General features: G+C 41.8%; 1 protein-coding gene and 1 pseudogene across 2 annotated transcripts in view; both read right to left on the reverse strand.

Annotated features, from left to right (window-relative positions):
• Positions 1-26,599, reverse strand: part of Kif14 (kinesin family member 14) — a 69,457-nt gene that overhangs the window by 35,946 nt on the left and 6,912 nt on the right. For both annotated transcript variants that reach the window (XM_087906467.1, XM_087906468.1), the window contains exons 5-14: positions 21,840-21,938; positions 18,549-18,601; positions 17,849-17,879; positions 17,298-17,405; positions 13,912-14,028; positions 13,351-13,466; positions 8,395-8,567; positions 7,611-7,758; positions 7,145-7,208; positions 4,622-4,806 (exon numbers count right to left, since the gene is read on the reverse strand). In XM_087906467.1, coding sequence (XP_087762593.1) covers positions 4,622-4,806; positions 7,145-7,208; positions 7,611-7,758; positions 8,395-8,567; positions 13,351-13,466; positions 13,912-14,028; positions 17,298-17,405; positions 17,849-17,879; positions 18,549-18,601; positions 21,840-21,938 — 1,094 coding nt within the window. The remainder of the gene's footprint in view (positions 1-4,621; positions 4,807-7,144; positions 7,209-7,610; positions 7,759-8,394; positions 8,568-13,350; positions 13,467-13,911; positions 14,029-17,297; positions 17,406-17,848; positions 17,880-18,548; positions 18,602-21,839; positions 21,939-26,599) is intronic.
• Positions 6,606-6,987, reverse strand: LOC148122133 (ATP synthase F(0) complex subunit C1, mitochondrial pseudogene; annotated as a pseudogene).

The raw sequence follows: 26,599 nt of genomic DNA on the forward strand, positions 1-26,599 counted from the left end.
TACTATGAAGTTGGTGAAAAAACAAAACAAAACACCAGCACCCTTAGCAATTGTATTTGCCAGTGTAGGAGGAAGTTTCACTATATTGTATTTTGATTAATTTCTGGTGGGAAAAAGCACTAAAACAAACCTTCCCTGAAAATGAAAAACATACACAGGAAAAAGTTCAAAGGGAAAAAAATCAACCAAATATTGATAACGAGTTACTCCGAGAGAGTATTTTTATGTGTTCTTATTTTTCTAAGCTTCTGGTTTTGCAGCTGAGTGGATCACTTGTGCTATAATGGGCGTTCCTAATGGAGGAGTGATGTATTGCACAGGAGGAAGGCAGGGAGACAAAAGCACATCCTTAGCCATCTAACTAAACAGACCTTGACGGGGAGATGTCACACACACTGGGGAGACATTCTTAGTCAGAAAATAAGAAATTTCACAGGCTGTCTAGACAGAAACAGAAAACCACAGCAAGGGGATGGCTCAGTGGTTAAGAGAACTGACTGTTCTACCAGAGGACAAGGGTTCAGTTCCTAGCACCCACATGGCAGCTCACACCTGTCTGAAACTCTAAGATCTGACACTCTCACACAGACATACATGTAGGTCAAATAGCAATGCACATAAAATAAAAATCAATACATTATTTAAGAAAAACTACAGCAAAAGCCAAGTCCTCTCTCAAGACCTTTAGCATTGATTAAGCTCCAACACTTGAAAGTAGGGAATAATGTTGAATTAAAACATTCCCAAAAAAACACATCTGAGCAAAACAGCTCACTGCTGGGGGTGTGCCTTTCCCGTCAGGTACTATTTAAACCAGCCAATTTTAAGCAGTCTTCTTCCCTCTCTTACTTCCTTCTACTCTGCCAGCAGAGGCCCGCAGACAGCAGTCAGAGTCCCGGATAGCCCAGTTTCGACCACCAGTCTCCTTGACAGGCCACTGTCCTCCACATGAACCTGTTTCTGTAGACAACCAGACTGGCATCTTCCTTTCCCTGAGTCCTTCGTCAGGGCGGGGCCTCCTCTTCCTCATCAGCACCACCCCACACACCTCATCCTGCAGGCCAGTCCTCTAGGAAGCTTTCCCCTGAGGTCTGGAGTGAATTCCTCCCACCAAGCACGCAGCGCTCATCTGGTCCTTGATGCGAGACTGAATGAACACCGAAGTCTTCACTCACTGACCCCATGAGACAGATACGTGCCAGCGGTGAAGACAGATGTGAACGTAGTTCTTCTCCTGAGCATCATGGTCTAGTGAGTGAGACACACGCTGACTAGTCTACTAAATGAGCAGGAGAGAGCTCAAGGTGAGCAACAGACTTCCTAGGCCCCACTGGGCCCCACTGGGCTCTTTATTCTTTGGCTCAGTTCTGTATCTTTGCAGCTGATGAGATGATGCTGTACTTACTTGTTGTATAAAATAATTACCAGTATAGCAAAAGAGCCTGAAAACTTACGTGCCCTACCAAAATAAAGGACTCATTATGAAACTCGAGTAATCAGAGACATACAGTGTTAGAACAGATTTCCATGTTTTTATAACTAGTCACAAGAGAAACAATAAAATACCTAGTATAAGGTTCAGAAGAACTGGATTCCCTATGATTACTCATATGGAAACTAATTTTGATCTCTAGCTCACACAAAACTTCAAAAGTCTAGAGGAAAAGAAAGGTAAACATCTGTATGATGTCACTGTGTGTATATGTGTGTGTGTTACTTGGGATAGAACCCAGGATCTTATGCAAGAATTCTACCACCGAGTTATACCCTCAGCTCTTCCTCTTTTTCACTTTTTCTTTTGAGACAGGGTCTCACGAAGGCCCCAGACTGGCCTTGAATTTGTAATTCTCCTGCCTCAGTCTTCAAAGAAAGTACAGGTGGTTTGTGTCATTGGGTCTAGATGAATCATTCTTTTTAAAACAAAATATGAAATTGACAATTATATAAAGTGAAAAATTAATGCCAGGCACCAAAACAAAGAACTTTAATCAATATAACATAACAATAAAGATGACTCATAAACTAGGGAAAACAAGATGCTTGTGATACATAAAACTACAAAATACTAGAACCCAGACTATGTAAAGAATGCCTGAAAATCATTAAGAAAAACTGAGAGAAGGCACACATAGACAGGCAAGTAAAAGGGGCACAACACCATTAACCAGAAACATGCAGAATGAATCAGTGAGACTTCATGTTCACTAAATTTACAGACTAAAAATCTGACAGCACTAAGTGCTGACGATGTGGAGGAACAGATATTTTCAGGAGCAATGGTGGTAAAAATGGATAATCATTTTGGAAAAACAATCTGAAAGCACTTGGTAGGACTGAACACGCACATTTCCCAGAGCCTAATATCTCTATACATGCTTTCTAAATTTTAAAATATTTACCATAGCATAATGAAAACGTCATCCTATTTAAATAGCACATAAGTTCTTAGAGCTCAGAACTCCCTAGCTCCTACCAGTTTCCCTGCGGACCCTTTACCATCCAGGGACCTGCTCTGGACAAACTACCATTGAGTCAGGAGACACATACAAGCACACCTGGGAAACACCAAGGGCAAGGCCCATTCCCTGGGGGGCCTAGGACAGTGTTAAGCATGTAAAAGCACAGATAGAATCACTACTGGTGTTAAAGATGAGTTCTTTAACTCCTTATCCTAGCATTCCTGATGTTCATCCTCCTGTAATAAGCAAAGATGCTAGGGGACAGGGCAGTATGATTAATTAGCAGCTACTGAAATCCCCTTTGTCACCCTGGCTGCCTTAAGCAAAAGGACCGTCAGTCTAAACCAGCCAGACCGCATCCTATGTTAGCACCAGTCATTGTGGACACGCCACAGACACTGATAAAACTACCTGATGATTACAGCTGACTGCTGTCGCTCCTTGTGGTGTCTGAATGAGAACGATGCCTTACAGACTCATGTATTTGAATGTTTGGTTCCCTGTTGGTGGACTGTTTAGGAAGAATTAGGGGGAGGTGTGTCACTGGGAGTGGGCTTTGAGGTTCTGAAAGACCACACAAGGCTCAGTCTGGCTCCGTCTCTTAGCTTGCTGCCTGTGAATCAGGAAGTAACCTTATAGCTATGCCTGCCATCATGCCCCCCCGCCCCCCCATGCTCTGTAACTGTAGTCAAGACCTCAAGTGCTTCCTTTTATAAGCTGCCTTGGTCAAGGTGTTTCATCACAACAACAGAACTGTGACTAAGATACTCTCGAAGCTGCAGCCTTAGCCAGAGCTGGGTCCAACAAGTTGTATAAGACTTTTGTTATGGAAAGCCTTGGTGAACTTTAGCAATCATTTCCGTCTAAGCCCGGTACGGAGCCCTTCTCCTGCTGACCTACAGAGCTGAGTGGTGCTACAGAAGCATCTCTGTGATTGGTGCAGACACAAACACTCACGTGAAGGTCTATCATGCTTGGTGCAAACACCCGCCCACAACTGTCTAAAAAGGAGGGATAGGGATAGAGGACAAAGTTCTAAGGCTGGAGAAGGAAACCAGGCTGTAAAGATCCAGAGATGCTGCAGACCCTGGTCGCTGGAAGAGAATCAGGAGGTTCAGACACCCCAGGCGTGGGAGTCATTAACAGTGGCCACAGACAAGGGCTAGGGAATCCCAGTACCTAGGCCTGCCCAGAAGCAGCAATGACAGCTGCGGCCAAGGGCTAGGACTACACAAGACCTGTAACACTCGTGGAGGTCAGGGTCCCACCATCTGAATCCTAAATGGGAGCCCTGAGACTACGGGTGCAGCCTGCTGTCACCCCACCACCACCCCACGGCCTGCTGCTGCGCTCACTGCCGCCAAGGCCTGCACTAGAAAAGCTTCTCCTTGCCTATGATGTCTCTTCCAGCAGCGCAAAAGGACCCACCCATTTGACTTGTAATACTTAAGGAATACTGTGAGAACAAAAAGGTAAAAGCTCAAATGTCTGTCAACAAAATAAACTGCAATGATCCAAGATAAATTCAGATAATGGAATACTTCACACCAGTGAAAATAAGAATCTTGAAATGGATAAAACTTAAAAATACAACATAAAGTCAAAAATGTTCACAAACACAATTATCCCATATATATAGAAAATAAACTCACATAAAACAAAAAATTTTAATTTATCAATCCAACCAAAAAATCTCCCATATAAGACAGATAGTTTACTTCATATATCCCATTCTAATTCTAAGAACAGAAAGTACCCTTTAATCAGCAAATCAAGTACCAGATCAATGCACCACAGTGCATTACGCTGAACCTTACAGTGAAAGAAACTCATATGTTGTCGTTAAACACATTCACTAAGTCTTTCCTCTCTTAAAAGAGAGGTTGAGAGGCATGGTGGTGCATGTGTCTAATCCCAGCACTCAGAAGGCAGATGCAAGGGAATCTCTGAGTTTAAGGCCAGCCTGGTCTATAGAGTAAGTTCCATGACAGCCAGGCTACACAGAGAAAGTCTGTCTCAAAAAAACCAAAGGGGGATGGAGAGCGGAGGTTGGAAAAGTATTGAGAAGAATCAGTAGGAATGAATGCCTTATACAGACAATGTCCCGTTAACAAGACCCCATTGACAATGAACGGGCAGTGGCTTGCAGGAGACTGACATACCAGTGGTCATCCGCAATCAGCACTCCAGATAACTGGATGTCGTGGCTTGAGTCTGGCTTATACTTCCCAACCGTAGTGATTCCTTCTTTTACCATGTAGAGTAGCATCTCTGACAACTGTGGGTCTTCATTGAGATTAACAAGGTTTGGCAGATGGTTGTCCATTTGAAACGTAACTCCTGCTTTCTGGTAGAAGTGAAGAGAAAATCTTAACTATGGCATGAAATTATTAAACTCTCGTGAAAGAAGGGTCTATGTTACATATTAGAGTCACCTTTGTTAGAGTTTTAGCGCATAACAGGTTCACTGAGATTGGAGTCCAATGGTAGAGTACATGCATGTGAAGTGCCCTGCTTTTAATCCCGAGCATACACATACACATACTCGTACACAAGTGTGTATACGAGTGTGTGCACGCACATACTGCTCATTGTTGGAAGCCCTCCTCTGTGGTTTCTCTATGCCTGTCACCCTCACACTCCTAAATTCTGCAGCTCTTTCTTCACAGTCACACCAACCCATCACTACCAGCTTGATTCTAAGCCGCCTTAGAGGGGACCAGTTCTGCTCAATTTCATCAGCTCCACCTTAAATCGACTCATACCAGAATCCCTGCAGCAGCCTCTGGATGCCCTGTTGGCTATTTCCCTTGTTCCATATTCCATCCTACACCAGGAAATTCCTCAACTCCCTGTCAAATACTTCCAAGATCTTTTCACTTCCTAAAGAGTAAAGACTAAAATTGCTTAGCCTGGAAATCAAGACTGCAGTAAACCAGTGTCTCTCCTTTACTTATTTCCTCCTGACGCCGTCCAAACCCCTTGGCCTCTTCTCCTCTCATATGCTTTCCCTCCCACAACACTTTGGTCTCACCTGACAAAATCTTACCCAATCTCAAATCTCCCCGCTTTTGTTGTTTTGGTTTTTTTTCTTGTGTAATTCAGGCTGACCTGTAACTATGTACTCCAAGCTGGTTTCAAACTCAGGATCCTCCTGCCCAGTCTCAAAATGTTGGAATTAGAGGCATGGACCACCACACCTGGAAAATCCTATCTCTTCTGTTAGGATGTCCTGACCATTCCCAAAGAACTTTTCCTCCTCTCTCTGAGTGTGTAACGTGTGTGTGTGTGTGTGTGTGTGTGTGTGTGTGTGTGTGTGTGTGTAGGGGTGTGTAGGTAGGAATCAACATTGGGTGTCTTCCTCCCTCACTCTCCACCTTATTTTTCTTTAGACAAATTCTCTCACTGACCCCAGACAATTCTCATTTTCAGAGTCCTATGTGCGGCTCTATTCTTCTTTTAGTTATTGTCCAATCAACTGTCTTCTGCTCCCCCCACCCCACACTTCAGTGGCCTACAATACCTACATTCCCAAAATGTGGGAATGCTCTTGACTCCACTTCTATTATCCCAGCATCTGAAATGAGTTATCCCAGGCCTGGTGACACGGCTCCGTAAAGGTGCTGCTGCACAAACCTGACCCCAGCTCGGACTCTCCAGAACCCAAGCCAGGTTGGAAGGAGAGAATCAACTCCATGCAATTGTCCTCTGACCTCCAAATGATTGATTGCTATGGCATGCACGCTCTATAATTATCTATCTATCTGTCTGTCTATCTGTCTGTCTGTCTATAGCACCTATTTAAAATATATATACATATACTTAAGAAATGAAAATAAAGGCAATAATTCTTTTCCCCACACTATGTCTCCTGAACACCTACCACTACCTCCACTATCACCACTGCCCTCGCTCCAAGCTCTCCCTATCTCTTGCCTTAACCACACCAGCAGCACCTCATGCCTGTCCTTCCAAACACTGGCCCTTCCTGCTTCCAATCCACCTTTCATGTTGTTACTAGAAAAACCCACGAGAGAAGGAAAAGTTCATTTGGGTGTAGTGGCACATGATTACAGTCCCTGCACTTGGAGGTTCCACACAATCACAACCTAGATCTAAATGCCCCCCCATCCTGATTCTTTTGTTTTAGTGGTAGAGGTCAGCACACAGCTCTGGCAGCCACAGGGACAGCTGGTGATCCCTTAGAGCTTCCATGGTGGAGAGGATAAGGCAGGCAACCATCAAAGAGCAGAGCCCTGTGCCTCAGACAGGGCACATCCCAGAACGGAGTAGGAGAAGAGCTGCTACCTGGCAGACTGGCTCCTGACACACCAGCCACACCAACTGTGGCAGCCCCAGCACCTGTGAACTTGGCTGCCGTGCCAGTGTCCCAGGAGATAGCACTGGTCTGGCCACCCAGATAGAGCCTGTGCGGGAAGGCTGCTTAGGTGGGGCAGACACAGGCCTGATTCCTGGAACAGGTATGGATCACAACTGGAGAAAGCACCAGAGCCTTTGTGGTTGGCATTTTTAAACCTCCCAGCTTTAGCCCTTGGTCTCCAACAATTCTTTATGTTAACTATCTTTATGTATTTCTCTGTACAGTTGTTTACACGATAAAGATAAAAAATGAAATTTACAGGTGTTCTTTTTCTACTTCAAATTAGTTCAGGAAATTGAAATACCTGTAACTCCTTTGTCTCTTGAAGTTTTCTTTTCTCAGCTTGTTCAAACTTTTCTTTCCATACTCTTTCAAAAAAAAAGAAAATATTAAAGTTAAAACATTCATTTATGTAAAACCAAAATCAAAAGAACATCTGCGAAGCTTGCATACTAGCATTTCAAAAGGACAACTGGCCAGGCAGTGGTGGTGCACGCCCTTACTCCCAGCAGTTGGGAGGCAGAAGCTGGCAGATCTCTGAGTTCGAGGCCAGCCTGGTCTACATAGTGAGTTACAGGACAGTTAGGGCTACACAGAGGAAACCCTGTCTCAAAAAACAGAAAAGGAAAACAAACAAACAAACAAAAAAGGACCACTGCAAACAAGCTGTTCTCTTCTAAAGGAGGTGAGGGAGATCCAGTGCTCTCTGGCGTCTCTCCCAGTCTAGTCTGCAAGAACACATTCCATGGTTCCGGTTCCGGGACACTCACCTTTGCAGCTCTGCCATGTCTCTCTCCTGCTGATGCAGCTTCATCCGCAAGGATGTTATCTCTTGTCGACAGAGTCTATACCGTTCAGGGTCAATATTCCGGTTGTTTCTCTGAGCCGCTTTTAACTTCTCAATTTCTGCTTTCAGTTCTGAAGAACCATAAAGAGACACATGAAGAACGTTCAACTCTGGAAAAGGCTGCTTCCGCTTGCTGTCCCCTCTTCCTCAGCCTTTGTTCTGACTTCCCTCTCAGCCTCCTCTCTTTCTCACTGTATGCCACCTTCCTCCCTCACTGTCGGGTTTACAACTGGGATGTATTAGCAAATAGGTGTGGAAAAAATAGTTTTCTTAAAAACCATATATATTAAGATTGGAATTGGAAATTTAATAAATCTAAATTGCAGAATGATATCTTTTGTAATTGAGAAAACAGGACTGCAGAGATGCTCACTTGGTAAAATGCTTCTTGTGCATTCCTGAGAATGGGGATAGCACCCATGTACATGCTGGGTGGATGTCTGCAATTCCACTCTACTTGCAAGGCAGAGACAGGGGACTCCCCAAAGCAAGCTGCTAGTTAGCTTAGACAAACTGGGGAGCTTGGGGTCAACTGGGAAACACTACTCAATAAAAAATATGTTGAGCAATCTAGGGAAACTCCCCACATTAGCCAGGGGTTCCCATAACGCAGCATGTAAACACATGTGCATCCACACACAGACGCATATACAGTGTGCACAAACATGTCTGCGCAAATTGTGAATAATATTTCAGTTAATACTCACCTCTAATTAACTTTGCATTCATATCTTCGTTGACTTTGGCGATATTGACTATCAGGCGGGCTTGGGTGGCGTATCTAAGTGTGCTTAGTGTTTCTTCGATGTTGCTGGCAGCAGGACTGATGGTAGCAATCATTGCTGTTTTGGAATTCCCACCCAGGCTTTCTTTTAAGAGCCTTTAAGGAGAAGGAAAAACAGCACAATTGGACTTTTCTTCTATAACCACCTAGAGCAGTAACTGTCTAGAAAGAAAACCCAAACCAATGACTAAGAGCAGGCAACACAGTACTGACTCTCCACTCACACATCATTAAAGCCACTTACATCTCATAAATACACTGTTTTCTCTTACATTTTTTCTCATTTCTTTCTTAATTTTTTTTTTTGAGACAGGATCTCACTATGCAGCCTTGGCTAGGCTGAAACTTGTTATGTGGACAGAAATCTGCCAGAGATCTGCCAGCCTCGGCCCACCAGGCTCTGGGACTAAAGGGATGGACCACTACCACGCCTGACCCATGCTTCTGGCTTCTCTTATTTCTTCTACACTTCTTTATAAAGCAGTAAATTGTTTACAGGCTTTACGTGACCCAACATTATTTAGTAAGATGTTTCCCCTTTAGACTGTGGTTTCTGCAGCAAGGAGACTGTGTGTCTTCATCATCTTTGCATTCCCAGTGCCATCATAACCTGCAGGAGTTAGCTCCCAATACATGCTGAAAATGATGAATTAACAAATAAACATCCTGTACTGTACTGTGTGTAAAAGGGACTATAAGACTCAAATATATCTTTATTATCACAGAATAAATTTCACTATTCCTAGCTTCTCAAGTCATTAAAAAAAAAACAAAAACCCTGTTCTCCCTTTTGAGTTTCAAGACAGAAATAACATTATAATTTAACAGTGAAAAGCTGGGCATGGTGTGAGGTGCTTGGAAGGCTGATGCAGAAGGACTGCCATGGATTCAAGGCCATCCTGGGCTACATAGTATGTTCTAGAACAAAGAGAGAACCTGTCTAATGAGAAGAAAACCTAAATAAACATAGAACAGCAACAATACACCAATTATAAAGATATACTACTGCTGCTGTAGATGTGGCTCTTGCCCAGTTGAACACCAATGCTCTCCACCTGAGTTAGGATTACATACCAAAACATCTATTAGCAAACTGAAAATATCATGTATTTAATAAAGCAAGTGAAAGACTTGTATAATAAAAACTTTAAGACATTAAAGAAATAAACTGAAGAAGACTGAGGAAGATGGAAAGATCTCTAATGTGCATGGATTGGTAGGATTAATATTGTGAAAATGGTCATCCTACCAAGAACAACCTATAGATTCAATGCAACTCCCATCAAAGTTTCAACACACTTCTTAACAGAAATTAAGAAAACAATACTTTACTTCATTTGGAAACACACATACACACACACACACACACAAATCTAACCCCAAAACAACAACAAAAAACACAAGAACAAATTAAAAAAAACAGAATAACTAAAACAATCCTGAATAATACAAGAATTTATGGAAGTATCATCATCCCAGATTTCAAGTTGTATTACAAGCTATAGTTATAAAAACAACATGGTATTAGCATAAAAACACATTGATCAACAGAATAGAACTGAAGATCCAGACATAATTCTATACACCTGATTTTTGACAAAGAATACAAATATTCACACTGGAGAAAGGACAGCACCTTCAACAAATGTTGCTGGTCAAATGGATATCTGTGTGCAGGAGAATGCAAATAGATACACACCTATCACCCTGCACAAAACTCAAGTCCAGATGGTCCAAGAACCTCAATACAAAACCAGACACCCTTATTGTGACAGAAGATGAAGTGGGAAATAGGCTCGAACTCACATGCCCAGGAAAGGACCTTCAGAACAGGACACCATTAGAACTCACGGGCCCAGGAAAGGACCTTCTGAGCAGGACACCATTAGAACTCACGGGCCTAGGAAAGAACCTTCTGAGCAGGACACCATTAGAACTCACGGGCCTAGGAAAGAACCTTCTGAGCAGGATACCATTAGCACTCACGGGCCTAGGAAAGGCCTTTTTGAACAGGACACCATTAGCACAGGCACTAAGAACAACAACACATAAATGGGATCTCACAAAGGTGAGAAGCTTCTGTACTGCAAAGGACACTCATTCAGACAAAGTGGCAGACTATACCCGACAGAGGGCTAATATCCAAAATATGTAAAGAACTCAAAATAGTGAACATTGAGAAAACAAATAACCCAACTTAAAAATGGGGTACAGAACTAAGCAGAGTTCTTACAAGATGACGCACACATGGCTGAGAAAGACTTAAATCCTTAAATCCTTAAAGGATGTTAAAGACTTCAACATCCTTAGACATCAGGGAAATGAACGCAAATGAAAACGACTTTGAGATTTTGTATCACTTCAGTCGGAATGGCCAGGACCACAAAACAAATGAAAGCACATACTGTCAAGGGTGCAAGGAAAGGTGGGAGTGCAAACTTGTACAGTCTCTATGAGAATTACCATGGTGGTAAAGATGGAAACTATAAAGTAGTCCCACACTAGCTCAGAACTGAGTATAACAAAGGGTTCTTTACTTAGGGGTAGACTCACAGGGGAACAGGAACTGAATCCAGCAGCAGAGGAGGAGGTAGGGAGAGCGGGGAGCACACATGCGCCTTGTACAAATTTTATTGCTGTATTTATAGTACAGGAGACCATGCCCAAGTGGGCTGGTATCTTAAAGGCTATTGGCTGAAGGAGTTTCCACACCTGATGGTTCCTCAGGAAGCTGGAATAGATCTACCTCAAGACCCCACTATACCACTCAGACATACACCCAAAGGATGCCCTAACCTACCATAGGTGCTTGCTCACCCATGCTCACTGCTGCCTTGTTCTTAATAGTCAGAAATTGGAAACAGCCTAGAAGCACGGACAATGAAAATGTGATACATTTACACAATGGAATATTAGTCAGCTAGTAAGAAAAATGAAATTATGAAATATACAAGTAAATGGGTGGAGCTAGAGGAATCATCCTGAGTAAGTAAGCTTTTATGTAAGGTTTCCACATCCATACTGCAACATGCACACATACAAAATCAGATTTTAAAAAAAAGAATCCCCCCAAAACAAGAAGTCATTTCTCCTGGATATTTATCATTTTTCACACCATCATAAAGTAGAAAATTTTCAAGAAAAATCATTATAAGCTGCAGGCTATTTTATCTATACTAATGTTTATTAGAAGTTGAACATTTCTACCGTGTGTGTGTGTTTGGCATTGCTGGGGTCCGTACCTAAGACTTCCTGTGACATGGATTTCCCTCTGTATGCTGTGACTACCATTGGTTAATACAGAAACTGTCTTGGGCCAGTGCAGAGCAGAATAGAGAGAGGTAGGTGGGGAAAACTAAACTGAATGCTGGGAGAAAGAAGGAGGAGTCACTGAGAAGCCATGTGGCCCTACCAGAGATAGACACCAGAACTTTACCTGGTAAGCCACAGCCACGTGGCGATACACAGATTACTAGAAATGGGTTCAATTAAGACTTAAGAGTTAGCCAATAAGAAGCTAGAGCTAATGGGCCAAGCAGTGATTTAATAAATACAGTTTCTATGTGGTTATTTCAAGTCTTAGTGCTGGGCAGTCAGGAAATAAAGAAGCAACCTCCTGCAACATTACTGTAAGACTTTGTGCACACCAGTGGTGCGAGAGAATTGTCTGTATTCTGTCAATCATGTTTTAAATAAATGCTGATTGGCCAGGCAGGAGGTGTAGGCGGGAAAACCAGACAGGAAGTGGAAATGATGCAAGGAGAGCAGGAGAATTCTGGGAAGGAGGAAGCTGATTCCTCCCACTCCTGCCCAGACCACCGAAGCAGCAGGATGTGAGCTGCCCTACTGAAAAAGGTACTGAGCCATATGGCTAAAATAGATCAGAAAAATGGGTTAATCAAGATGTGAGAGTTAGCCAGTAAGAAGCATGACCTAATGGGCCAATCAGCATTATAACTTACGGAGTCCTCTGTGTTATTTTCTTTGGGGCTAAACAGCTGGGGGTGCTGGGCAGGACATAAACCCCAACAAGCAGGCCCCCTCATGTTACACACCAGCAAGCACTCTACCATCCCAGCCCACTATATCTTACACGATTATCTACTTTTCAGGAGCTGAGGAGATGGGTCAGTGGGTAAAGTGCTTGCTGTGCAAGCATGAGGACCTGAGCTTAGATCCCCAGACCCCACAGAGAAGCTGGGCATGGAAGGGAGGTGGTAGCACACGTCTTTAATCCCAGCACTAGGAAGGCAGAGGCCAGTCTACACAGACAAACCCTATCTCAAAATAGAAAAAAAAAAAAGGTTGGGCACACTTTGGTGGCGCTCTCTCTCTCTCTCTCTCTCTCTCTCTCTCTCTCTCTCTCTCTCTCTCTATCTCTCTCCTGTCTCCTCTCCGGCCTTATCCCACCCCTTCCGCCTCATGGTTATGAAGCAGAAGCAAGCTCTCAGCTACTGCTCCAGCTCTGATTCTGCCTCTGCTGCCTTTCTCCTCCACATGGACATGGACTCACTCTCTGAAACTACAGGCAGGTCTGCAATTAGATGCGTTTTTATGAGCTGCCTTGGCCATGGTTCTTTGTCACAGCAGTAGAACAGCGACTAAGACACACATCCATACTCCCGGTCCTGGAGAAGCAGCAGACCCCAGAGATGAGCCAGCCATTCAAACCAGAACACTGAGTTCCAGATTCAGTGAGAGATCTTGTCTAAAGAATCAGGCAGAGAGAGGACAGAGGAAGACTGAATTCGACCTATGGCCTCCACATGCACACACACAGGTAAGCACTCCTGCCATGTAAGTGTGCAAACATGCATACATCACAGACATACACCAAAATAAAATAAACCCCATTACTTATGTTTTGAAAGATACTTGCCACGTAAGAACGGATTCACGATATGGAATAAAAACCCTTTTTCCATTTGCTTGCTCGGAGAGCGCAGATATGACCTTCCCCAGAGTCAGCAAGGACTTGTTAATGCTTACACCTTCCTGTAGTAAGGTTAAAAACAGTTATTTTTCTTAACATTTCAGCAACAGATCTATACCATAAAATACCTCACTCTCATACAATTACTGAGTAAATACTTTCTTCCATAAACAATCAACATTTTTATGACCCAAATTATTAATTTTCTTTGAAAAGTAATCACAATGAAGGATGCGACCCACAGCAATCTAAAAAATAAAGATAAAGATACTTTGCTTTTTGTTGTTAAGTATATTCAAGTTATACTCTCCTAAAAATAATGCCCTCAAAATAAGTTTCACCATCATGGTAAGACTAAGGGAAAAGCTAGGGCCACCTGTGGTCCCAGCTACAATGGAGCCTGAGGTAGGAGGGTCACTGTGCAAAGGAGTTGATGGTCAGCCTAGCAACACAGACCCCACCTTACAACGAGAGGCGGGGAGAATGAGTGACCAGCACCCTTCTTACCTTCAGTCGCTCCCCACTCGTGTGGGCAGCAGAGCAGCGCTCGCTGCCAGCCAAATCTATGAGGTTTATGCGGCTTGTGATTCTGTGGTCATGCTCTTCCCCTTCCACGAATTCTGTCTACAATATCATCAAAGGAAAATAAAGCAAGATTTTTTTTTTAATGGCTTGCCATCAACATTAAGTCTTTAAAGGGCAAAGTTACTCAAGTTACAAATTATTTATTTCTAAAACCATCTTTGGGCTGGAGAGATGGCTCAGCAGCTAAGAGCACTGGCTGCTCTTCCAGAGATTCAGCAGATCCAGAAGTTCATTTCCTAGTAAGCACATGGTGGCTCACAACCATGTATAACAGGATCTGATGTCCTCTTCTAGCATGTGGGTATGCAAGCAGAGCACACAGACATAAAATATAAATAAATTAAAAAACAAAAACCAAACCCATCTCTTACTATGTAATAATGCATGTATAGCCATGAAGTCTACTAAAAAGAAAATGTTGAGTAGAGCTTAGATTGCAACAAATACGTAAAAGAACTTACTTTGAAGAGAGCAAAAGTCTGAACTACTTAACTACCTTAAGCAAACAACTAGGTGTTTGGGTTCAGGCTTTACTGTAGCCCATGGAATCCATTCTGGAATGTTTGGGTGGAAACTTTCCATCTCAGACCCCTTCCCCTGGGAGTTGCTGTTGGGGACTGTGGACCTCCAGACCCTGAATCTCCTGTGGCCCCCTGCCTGCCGGAGCAAACAGCTTGTTTTCCTGTGCTTGCAGCTGCTCTGAGCACGAGACCCTCAGGAGTTCCTGATGGCAGGGGCGTGGTTTCTGGTGGCTTGCAGCTGAAGGGTGCCGAGAGCTAGAACATGGCCTTTGGTCAGGGAAGGCACTATATAAGCTGCCCTGTAACATAATAAAGTAGGCATTCTTGTTTCAAGGATGACCTGTGTCTCTGTTTGTGTGTGTGTTTCAGTATCCAGTCTGCAGGCAATGAGCTACAAGTGTAGTACCATAGTACACAGGCACTACAGGACCGTAGTACACGTAGTAGCTACAATTGCCTCAGTTCAGACTCCACCTCCCAGAAAGCCCACCAAATGGTGGTGACCCCTCCCCAGAGAGTCTTGAGACCACTCCCACAGGCTATTTAAACTGCCCCTCAGAGAACAAGCACATGGTCTTTCTGATTCTTTCTCCTTTCCCATCTCCAACTGGAAGACCACCTGGGAGCGCTGGCATCCATTAAGCCTAGGTTTTTTTCTAATTTGGTTTGATTTGGTCTGATTTGGATTATTGTGTTGGCGAAGAAGTTTGTTGGGCCATAAAAACTTTGCACTAGGAATAGAAAAATGTTGCTTAGCCAGGTGGTGGTGGCACACACCTTTAATCCTAGCACTTGGGAGGCAGGTGTAGCTCTGTGAGTTTGAGGCCAGCCTGGTCTACAGAGCAAGTTCCAAGACAGACAGGGCTACACAGAGAGACCCTGCCTTGGAGGTTAAAAAAAAAAAAAAGAAAAATCTTGCTTATTTCATTTGTTGCTCATCTCAACAGAATAGCAAAACATTTAAATCAATATAAATGTCTAACGACAGAGAAAAATCAAACAATTATAATAGCTAGTGGAACATTGTAAAACTTTAAAAATTATCTCTACAAAGAATTTCTATGGCATGTGAGTGTTAAAAAGTTTTGTGAAATTTGATTGTGATTATAGCTAACTGAAAGATCATACAGCAAAATGCTTACAGAGACTCGAGGAGTAGAATCTATGGGTTATTTTTATTATTCTTTTTCTGTGTTTGTGTGTGTATGTGTATGTGAATGTTCATGAATGTATGCACACATGCACATGAAGCTGGAGATTAACCTCAGGTTTTCTCTTTAGAACTATATATCCCTCCTTGCCCTGAAGTCTACCACACAGTCCAGGCTGTCTGGGCAACGAGCTACGGGTCTGTCTGTCTGTGCCTCTCCAGGGCTGGGACTGTAAGTCTGTGCTATTGTGCCCAACGTTTTAACATGCTTGTATCTCAAGCCCTTTACACACTGACTTCCTCCCTAGCCTTAAAATCATCTTTTATATTCTAATGTTTTCCCAAGTGTTCTAAAATTACTATATATTGTCATACATTGCTAAATTTTTATCAATGATATCATAAATTGTTAGTCATCTGTTATTGAAATAGATTACTGATAATCATAAATTATTAATAATGTGCTTTTGATTAAAAACAGTAAATACTATATTGTTATATATAACAAGCCATGCAAAGTTATTGTGAAATTCCCTAGAATCTCTTTACATTTATACTATACTTCTATTTTTAGACTTACAGAAGTAAATAAGAAAATCACAGAACAAATGCAGTCACTATCTCATCTATGAAAATCGTCACCTGCAGCAAAATACGTTGTGTGGAAAGCCTCCTCCCGAGGACTCTCAGTCTTGAAAGATGTCGAGTAAGCTGCCACGGGAGGGAAGCAACAGAGTCCTACCCAGCTATGACGCCTATGAACCATGACCACAAACAGCATGCAAGATATCCCTAAAGGTGCAATCGATAGTGGCACTCATATTTTGGTGGTAGCCAGAGCTGTCTAAGAAGGCCCACTTAACGGGGGAAATCATGCCTAGAAAGCCAGCCAGTGACCCAGGGACAATGAGGTCATGGATCTTAGAGGAGACTCTACTACGGCCACTTCACTAAGATAATAGTTCCTAAGGACATTCTAAACACTTATCCTGAGATGCACAGGTAAGGGTAGCTCTCACTTTTCATCAGAGAAGCTTCTCTTTGTGAGAGACCCTTACAGAAAACTACAACTGGTCAAAATGCAGAGAACAACAGGTCACAGGGTGTTCAGCCCCACTGGGTACGTGTACATCACTCCTGCACTTAAGGCTGAGGGGACATTGTGGAAAAGGGGACAGGAAGACTGTAAGTCAGAGAACAAGGAGACCCTTTTCTCCTAAAAATGACAGGAACTCTTCACCCAATAATATAGTTGCTTAAATAAGACCTGAACAGGAACAATACCAAGAGACACACTAAGGTGGAAAGGAGAAACCTCATGAGACTCTGCCCTTAGACAAAGAACTCTAGGCAACAAAGGAATGCCGGGAAGAGAAGAATTAGTCTTCTTCAGGGATAAGGCCCATAGGAGGTTATCCAGTACCAGTTGGTCAGTTCTGAAATCATATGCTTACAGACAAATTGAGTGTGTGTGTGTGTGTGTTTGTGTGTAGGCATGTAATAACAAAGAAAAAGAGGTCATGAATTTGAGAAAGTAAGGTGGGGATAACATGGCAGAGACTGGAGGAAGGAAAGGGAAGGGGTAAACAATGCAATTATATTTTAATGAGAAATGAATTAGATTACAATAAAAGTACCTTGGTCTGGGTCATCACCAGGGTGAAAACTGAGTGGGACCGGGAGCTTTTGTCATTCATGCCGGTGGCCGCCGTCGCTCTCTGCTTGTTCCCCAGCTCCAGCCAACTCTGAGGAGAGAGATGCAGGCCAGGTGAGACTACCATGATTTATTCGAAAAAAATTAAGTAACAAAAAAAAAAGAAAGTACAATTGATTCTTATGTACATTTGTAACTTCCGGAAATGTTTAATTAATTTATAAAAAGAAATTACTGTTTATCTTTTAACAATTTGCAAGGTCATTGCCTCCCTTTTCCTTGTTCTGCTTGTTTCTCTCCCAGAAATCTGCTCCGGGAATAACACCCTTAGGAGGCTTTTCTCGTCTTCTAAAGTGACACTGAGGTTCAGTATTTTAGCTGAGAAAATCAACTGTTTGGTTAAAGCTTAACAAGCAGATTCCGTTCACAAGATTTTCCTCTCACTCATGACAACAATTTAGGAGAAACTGTCTCATCAATGTCTATCACCGTGCTCTATCTAGTTAAAATAAGATAAAATATAATCAATCTTACCTGAATATCAGAGTAAGAACTGACAACATTCCTATTTTTTAAGAAAAGACAAAAACAATTTTACTGATTTTACTCTTGTTCTGATAAATTAACAATCTTTGATTAATGACTCTTTAACAATCATAATGAACTAATTCACGAATGTTACTATACTAATTTTTCTCTAAATCATTTCTTAAAAGACAGATATGATAATGCCTTAAATTTTACCAGGAATTATGATTTTTCCCCAGTAAAGCACGTTGGTATCTTAACATTATAATATTCCACTGCATATGGACAATACACATGTATGGATGTGGGTCCACACATCCAACACAATCCAGGTACTCAACAGAGCCAAATGCATATTGAACCACTTTTCTTTTCCTTAACAAAAAGAACTAGCAAGCTGAGAGAGAATTACTATTGGCAGGTATAAAACTCTTCACTCACCTTAATTGGAATACAGAGTAAATACAAAGATCCTAAGCTGATGGGGGAAAGATGAAAACAAGAAGGGAATCTACGTTTAATACTCAGACTATAGCAATACCTGGTATCAGACACCTACAGATATTTTGAAAGATACTGAAGGTACGAGGAACAGCAGGTTTCAAAGCTGGGATGGCAACCGCAGTGTGGTAAGGTCCATGGGCAAGCAGGCTCTCTCCAGCCATCCGCTTCCCCTCCCCCTCGCACTGCCCGAGCAGACACTTACATTGATAGAGCTTCAACGTATGGTCCAGAAACAGGGTGCTCTCTCACTCTCAGCTGGAGAAAGAAACATTACATTTTAAGAATGGAACAAATATTTAGTAGGAAATACAATTCTGAATCTTTTTTATTTACTCTTTAATTTGAATCTACATTTTTGAAAAATTAACAAATATTAACTACTGTTGTGTTGTTATTTTTAACCTACGAAGTTACTATTTGTTCCAGTGGAAAGATATCAACTATTTTTGAGATTTATGTTTTCCTCTTTTAAAAATATTTCTTTTATTATTTAAGATAATAGTTAAACCATTTCCCTGTTCCTTTCTTCCCTCCAAACCCTTCTATTTACACTCCTTTTTTTCAAATTCATGGAAACTATTTTTTGCTGAATCTTTTATTTAATATTCATTTTGAGACAGAGATCTTTACTCTATTCAGAAAGAAATACAAAGGTTCTGACAAAATCTGTAAGACACTAAGAAACATCATCACCAGAAATATTTATAAGTCGCATAATATACAGCCTATTCATGTCTTACTTTTTATCCATAAGTTAAATTCTGCAGTAGCTATTATATGCTTTTAAGTTCCTCTAAAACAAATTCATTGTAAACTTCAGATATTAAAAAATTCACTTATATTTTAAATTTTATTCAGAAATTTAAAAATGCATAGAAATCATTGAAGAAAACGCCATTTTAAGTTTCTCAGTGTTATCAATGGTAAACATCATAACATTGGGCAAAGAAAGTGAGTTTTGATTTTCATTTCTTGTGTTGAGAGGGCCTTCATAAAACTAAAACTCCAATTCTAACTACAGTTTTGTTTTGTTTTTTTAGCTGAAATCTGTTTCACAGATGATCTACAAAACATCAAATAAGCCAGGAGGTGGTGGCACACACCTTTAGTCCCAGCACTCAGGAGGCAGAGGGTGGGGACCCACAGATATGAATCCTGTTCCACCTTGACTAAAGATCAGAGAGTTTGAGCTCTCTTTCAAAGTTGTTGACAACAGGTGTGGCCACAAACAAGAAATCCTGACCTAGGGTGTGGTTACTTGGTGTTTTGGACATTAGATGGCCCACACAGGTGGACCCACTCTGCCCTGACCAAAGGTCAGAGAATTCAAGCCTATTCCTGCTCCTTCATTTTAAAATAGGAGGTTTGACATAGGGAGTGGCTGCCTATAAGATACTTGGTCTTGGGTGTATTTGCTGCTTATCCTGCCCAAAACATCAGAATGCTTAACTCAGGAAATGAGGCTTGATGTCTCAAGTATTAAAGCAAGTAACTGTTCTGAACGTCCACTGTGTCATTTTTTCAAAAGAAGTCTTTTATCTTCTTCCCCGCTATTTGTATTGGGGTATATAAGCATATGGAAAATAAACGGGGGTGGATTCAGTATTCACTGAGTTGTCCTCCAGGTATCATGTCTCTGTGTTTCTTTCATATCTCTGTTCCTCCTACCTAACATTTTGTGGGCAGCCATCTATAGTAAGCCACATGTTAGGGTGACATCTGTTGTAAGTCACACATTGGGGTAACATCTATCATGGTCCAGCCACGACAGATTCGTATGTTTCAGGGTAGGGGGAGTGTGGATTAGAAATGTTAGGTAGGAGGAATAGAGTCCCCACAGCCGAGGCAGGAGGATCTCTGTGAGTTGGAGGCCAACCTGGTCTACAGAGCGAGTTCTAAGAAAGTCGCCAAAGCTACATAGAGAAACCCTGTCTTAAAAAACAAAACAAAACAACAAAAATCAAATAAATAGAGGCTAGGGCACTAACTCAATAAAGTGTTTGCCTCACAATGGAAAAGATGGGATTCAGTCTTGGTGACCCAGATGAAAATGTCTGTCACAGATCTTCGAGTAAATTGGGAGCATGGGGACCTTGGGAGAGGGTTGAAGGGAAAGGGAGAGGCAGGGAGGGGAGCAGAGAAAAATGTAGAGCTCAATAAAAATCAATTAAAAAAAAAAGAAAAAGAAAATGTCTGTCACAATAGCACACACGCTTATAAACCCAGCACTGGGGAAGTGAAGGCAGGAGGCTCACTAAGCAGTCAATCTGGCCTAACTGGTAAGCTCTAGACCAATGAACAGCCTGTCTCAAAGAAGGTAGACAATATTCTGAGGGTAATATTTGAGGCTTTCTCTGGCCTCCACATGCAGACAGACACACATGCACGTGCACACAGACAAACATACATATATACACACACACACGTACACACACAAGCATTTTCAAAATGCAAATAATCCATCATGTCGTGGTGATAACCACTCATAAAATGATTTTCATTGCTACTTCATAACTGTGATTTTACTGTTATAAATCATATCTGATATGCATGATATCTGATATGTGACCCCTATAAAAGGGTTATTTGACCCACAAAGGGGTTGTGACCCACATGTTGAGAACAGTTGTTCTAGAATTCAATTTTTAAAACTTTTACATTCTTTTGGCTTACAAACTATTAGACATTTCATATTTGACTCACACAGTCTTAATAAATCCTGGGATAGATATTTTATTTTTAACCTTTAGATAATATTTCATTATGATTTATTTACTTGTTTTTTTGAGACAGGGTGTTATGGTTTAGAGCATAGCCCTGGCAATCCTGGAACCCACTCTGTAGACCAGGCTAACCTTGATCTCAGAGATCTATCATGCTTGCTCCACTCTGCCTGGCTACTTGATTAAAATTTAAAAATGTTAAGTTTCAACTAATTAAATTCCCATTTGTCCTAATGTTCAGATACTGCTGGATACCAGTGTAGTTAAACTGGAGAGCTCAAGCATTTATCACATGAAAGCATTTTTGTAAAAAAATCAAAGCCATATTCTCCAGAGAACCCACAAAAATATGCAGTTATACAGATGGAAATAAAAATAAATGATAAGTTAGTTAGGTCAGGTGAGATGGATCATCAGGTAAAGTGATTGTCCCCAAGCCTGACAAAGAGTCTGATCCCCAGAATCCACAGTGGAAGGAGAAATGGACTCCGTAAGACTGTCCTCTTATCTCCACACACCCACACCACACACACACACACACACACACACACACACACACATTTAAAAAATCATTTGAGAGATGGCTCAGTGGTAAGGGCACTCACCACCAAGCCCAGGACCTGAGTTCAGCCGCTGGAACCCACATGGCAGAAGGAGAGAATGGAGTCCAGCAAGCTGTCCAGACTTCCTCATCACACAGTGGCAGACACAGGAGCCACTCTCCCCCATAAGTAAGTAAACAAGTGCAGTAAAAGTGATTTAGTTCTTACTGGTTGTTTTCTCTGCCCATTTTCACCTTTACAAACCAGAAGGTCATGAATCTTCTCATTATAAACTTCAAAGAAGCTCATTTCAAGATGGTAGCTGACCTAGACAGAAAGAAACAAAGCATCCAATTTACTCTACAATCCCTTGCATTTTTGTAAATATACACCTAATGTGGATACAGATCTGGGATACATTAAGGACTTTTATCACCAACATAAAAGATATAATTAAAAATCAGGCAAAGAACTTGAACAAACATTGTTCTAAAAACCACACACAAACAGCAAACGAGCACAGGAAGAGAGGATTAACATCACTGTCAGCAGGAAACGCCAATAAAAACCACAGTGGGAAAGTACTGCATACCCACAAGGGTGGCCATAAACAACAGCAGTAATAAACGGGGCTGGAGTAATGGCTCAGTGTGAAGAGCATCGGCTGCTCTTGCTCAGTTCCCAGTGCCAACACGACATCTTACAGCCACCCATAACTCTAGCTGTGGTGGACCCAATGCCCTCTCTGGCCTCTAAGGATAGCAGCAAATGCAGGCAAACACTCATACACATAAATATATGAAAGACAAGTATTGATGAGGATGTAAAGAGACTGGATCCTCTTCCATTGCTGGTGGAAATATAAAATGATAAACCCACCGTGGATAAAAAGTTCCTCAAAGGTTAGGCACAAACTTAGCTCACTGCTCACATTTCTGCTCTTACACATCCAAAAGAATACAGAGGATTCAAACAAAAATTTGTATACCAGTGTTTATAGCAACACAACAGATATAAACAGTCTTTTGTAATATTATTCAGCTGTCAAAAGAGTGAAGTACTGATTGATATTTGCTCTAACACGGATTATCTCCAACAAATAATGCTAAGTGAAAGAAACCAGACAGGTTATACAGTATTCCATTACATTTATATGAAATTTTCAAAGCAGGCAAATTCAGAGAGACATAAGCAGATTAGTAACTGCCAGAGTATGAAAGTAATAAATGGACATGACAATTTAATATGTTCAAAGTCTTCTTTGAGAGCAATGGGAAGCTTTTGGAACTGCATAGAGACTACGTTAAGAATTTAACAGGTCCATGGGGACCTGTGAGGTAGAGCATTGGAAAAGGATATTTGCTGCCTACCCTGATGATCTGAGTTTGATCTTTGGGGCCCATACAATAGAAGAGATAACAGACTCCCTACAAGCTGTCTTCTGATCTCCACAAGCAAATTGTGACACATTCTGCTCCCACAATAAATAAATAAATGAATATTATTTTTTTAAAAAAGTGCACCACTAAACTGTACACAAAAATGGTTAAAAATATATTGTGAATTTTATCTCCCTAAAACAAGGTTTTGCATTTCTTCTAGTTAATGTTGAGATAAAGTTTAATTTAAGCCTATAAGCATCTAAGTACCCACCTACCATGTGAACAGTGTTAGCTTGTTGCTAAGGATGGTAAGAAATGAAGTACAAGGCCTTCCCCAGAAAGGTCCCACTGCAGAGAAATCAAGATACTCTCCAATAGAAAATTAACAGTCAGGCTGGAGAGATGGCTCAGAGATTAAGAGCACTGACTGCTCTTCCAGAGGTCCTGAGTTCAATTCCCAGCAACCACATGGTGGCTCACAGCCATCTGTAATGAGATCTGGTCCCCTCTTCTGGCCTGCAAGCATACAGACAGAATACTGTATATATAATTTAAAAAAAAAAAAGAAAATTAACAGTCAAAGTAATGGGAGAAAATCTGACAGAGAATGCATGTATAATATACATATATATAAAATATATATGGAATTTAAAAAACTAAGACAAGAAAGTAAACAATCTGATTTTTAAAAAAAAAGTTATGGAGCTGAATAGACACTCTCAAGAGAAAGAATACAAATGTTCTTTCTCTTAAGTGCTCAACACCATTAGACATCAAGGAAATGAAAAACACTAACCTGAGACTCCATCTTACTCCAGTTAGAATGGCTGCTATTCAAAAAACAAATAGTAAATGATGGTAAGGATGTGGAGAAACAGGACCCATTGCTGTTGGCAAGGGATTAGCACCACTATGGAAACCAGTGTGGAGGTTTCTTAGAAAGCTAAAACATAGCCCAGTGGATGGTGGTAGCACTTGCCTTAGGCAAGCAGATCTCTTAATTCAAGGTCAGCCTGGTCTAGTGAGTTCCAGGACAGCTGGGTGTGGCGGTACAACACTCAGGAGGCAGAAGCAAGTGGATCTCAATGACTTTGAGGCAGCCAGATCTACAGAAAAAGTTCCAGGATAGCAAAAGGCTGTATACTGAGAACCTGTCTCAAAAATAGAAGCTAAGCATGAAACTGCCACAAGACCCAGCTGTACACGCCTGGGCATATGTCCAGAAGACTGCACTCTACAGACAGCTGCACCCATGTTCCCTGTGGTTCTGCTTACAAGACAAGGAAATAGAATCAGGCTAGACGCATCCATACATGAATGGATAATGAAAATGTGGTAAATAAACACAATGGAATTTAATTCAGCTATAAACATAAAATACGAAATTTGCAGGAAATATTATAATGAATGAGGGGAGGACAGTAGGACACTGGACATGAGAAATGGGGGTAGAGGAAACAGTTATGAACATGATCAGGTCTAAGCATGAGAGGAGAGGAAAAAGGAGGAGAGGGAGGGCCAACTAAACTAAGGCGATATGAAAAGGCCATATGGAAATTCACTGTTTTATGAGCTTATTAAAATTATAATTAAAAAAAGTGAATGGGAGTGTATTCCATGGATGAATAATGTTCCTCCCAGAAGCCAAGGGCTATTAAACAAAAGTCTTGAGGCCAGGTATGAGATGCCTCCCTACAAGCTATTGGAAAAGGCCCCCAAAGCGTACAGGCTCTTGCCATTGCTCTTAGCTTCCCACCAGAACTAGACAGCAAACCCTTACTGCTGAGGATCCCACACAGTTGGCTACATGGAGAAACCAAGGTAGGACTGAGTGGGAAACTCCTTCATTGGCTAGTATCCGCAGTGCCAGACGGTGTTATGCAGACCGCTAATGAAGAAAACTCAAGTCTTTCTCGGCGCGAATCTGGCAAGCTAAGTGATGACCTCCCAGACAAGCTGCACCCTCTGGTACAACAGTGGCAAGACGAGTATGGGGGTAATCAACGGCTTTATGGTTGGATTTGATGTTTGCTCCCCAGCAAAGAACTCATGCCAGGGTCTATAGACTTAGTCAAGGGCCTATGCCTGGGAAGGTCATGGGGTACTAGGGGTGAACCTTCTACTGCTGCTGCCTAGTCACGACAAACTACCTTCTAAATTCTCATGTTTATACCCACGGATTAGTGCTGTGCCCAGACTTCACCAAAGAAGCTCCTTATTGCAGTGGACAACAATTAATACAGAAATTCATAACTAAGCAAAACACTGAGAACAAGAGACGGTGGAGTTCTTGGCCCCGAACAGAGCGGGACGGGTACATCACCATCCCTTCCGAAGCTCAGGGAACATATGGAGCACAGTCTATAGGCGCACGAGCTTATGAAGTCTATGTATGCCGCTCTCCACCCTCCAATCCCACTCAAGCCGGAGGAATCAATTTACAAGTTCTCAAAGGCTCCCTATTTTCTCCTCATTCTTATCTCTGTGCCTGCCCTTCCTCTGCTTGGAATGCTTTTCCTGCTTTTCTTTCCCAAGCCAATAGCCAGTATATGTCCTTCAAAAGCAAGTACAGTTGCTCCTCCTGCTAAGAAAACCTGTCTCCAGTTCACTCACGTTCCTGTTTGCTGTGCTTTGAATGTATCCCCCAAAAGTTCATACTTTGTGGGACAACCAAATAACCCAAATTCTCATGTGCACGCTACTTGGAGGCAATTAGGGACGGGTACGGTCCTCAGGGTAAGACTCTATGATGGGATTGGTGGCTTTAAGACCCAAGCCTACACACCCTCTGTCATATTATGATGGAAGAAAGTTCACACATGACAGTGTCTTGATGTTGGGCCTCCAGATTCCAGCACTGTGAGAAACTTTATTTTTACAAATTTACCTTTGCTATTGTGTTATAATATAACAGAAAAAGGACTAATACAATGTAACAACACAGTGTTTGCTTTTATAAATTTAGCATGTAATTGATTACACTTGGCTGTTCACTGGTCCATTTTTTTCTGTTTCTCCTGACTAGAGAGACCCTATGTTCCCAAATCTAGTATAATAGTTTCCCTTATGCAAGTATAAAAACTGGAAATTCTCAGGACGCACTCCAGAGCAACTGATATGGAGTCTCTAGGAGAGATTTATAAGACACATATGCCTGCTCCCATCAGATCCCTGATAAGTCTCATGATCAACTGACTTTGACAAAAAGCTAGTCCACTAGATTAGCAAGCAATGGCAGGTGCTCGGCACATACTTCCTGAAGGCAAAATGAGTAAGTGAAACAAGAAGCCAGTGGACTATTTAGTTGTAGTGTGGCTAGCAAGGCCTGGCTTTTAAGGCTGAGTCTGGTTCCTAGCTGGCTTCACTACCCTTTGTTTCAAGTTGTCCAAGTGTTGCCTACTGTGTTCAGCTAAGTCTGTGCACCTACCGGACTACAGAGATACATACATGGGCAAGGAACTGCCACCCTGTAAGCCGCTACACAGAATTAAAGGAGAGAAGCAAGGAAAGGAACGGGCATAGTATGCACACCGGGAGTCCCAGCACTCAGGAGGTGAGGGCAGAAGAACTGAGAATTCAAAGGCAGCATGAGCTACAAGACAAAGT

The sequence above is a fragment of the Myodes glareolus genome, chromosome 5, assembly GCF_982192425.1.
Source record: "Myodes glareolus chromosome 5, mMyoGla1.1, whole genome shotgun sequence".
Classification (NCBI taxonomy): Eukaryota; Metazoa; Chordata; class Mammalia; order Rodentia; family Cricetidae; genus Myodes; species Myodes glareolus.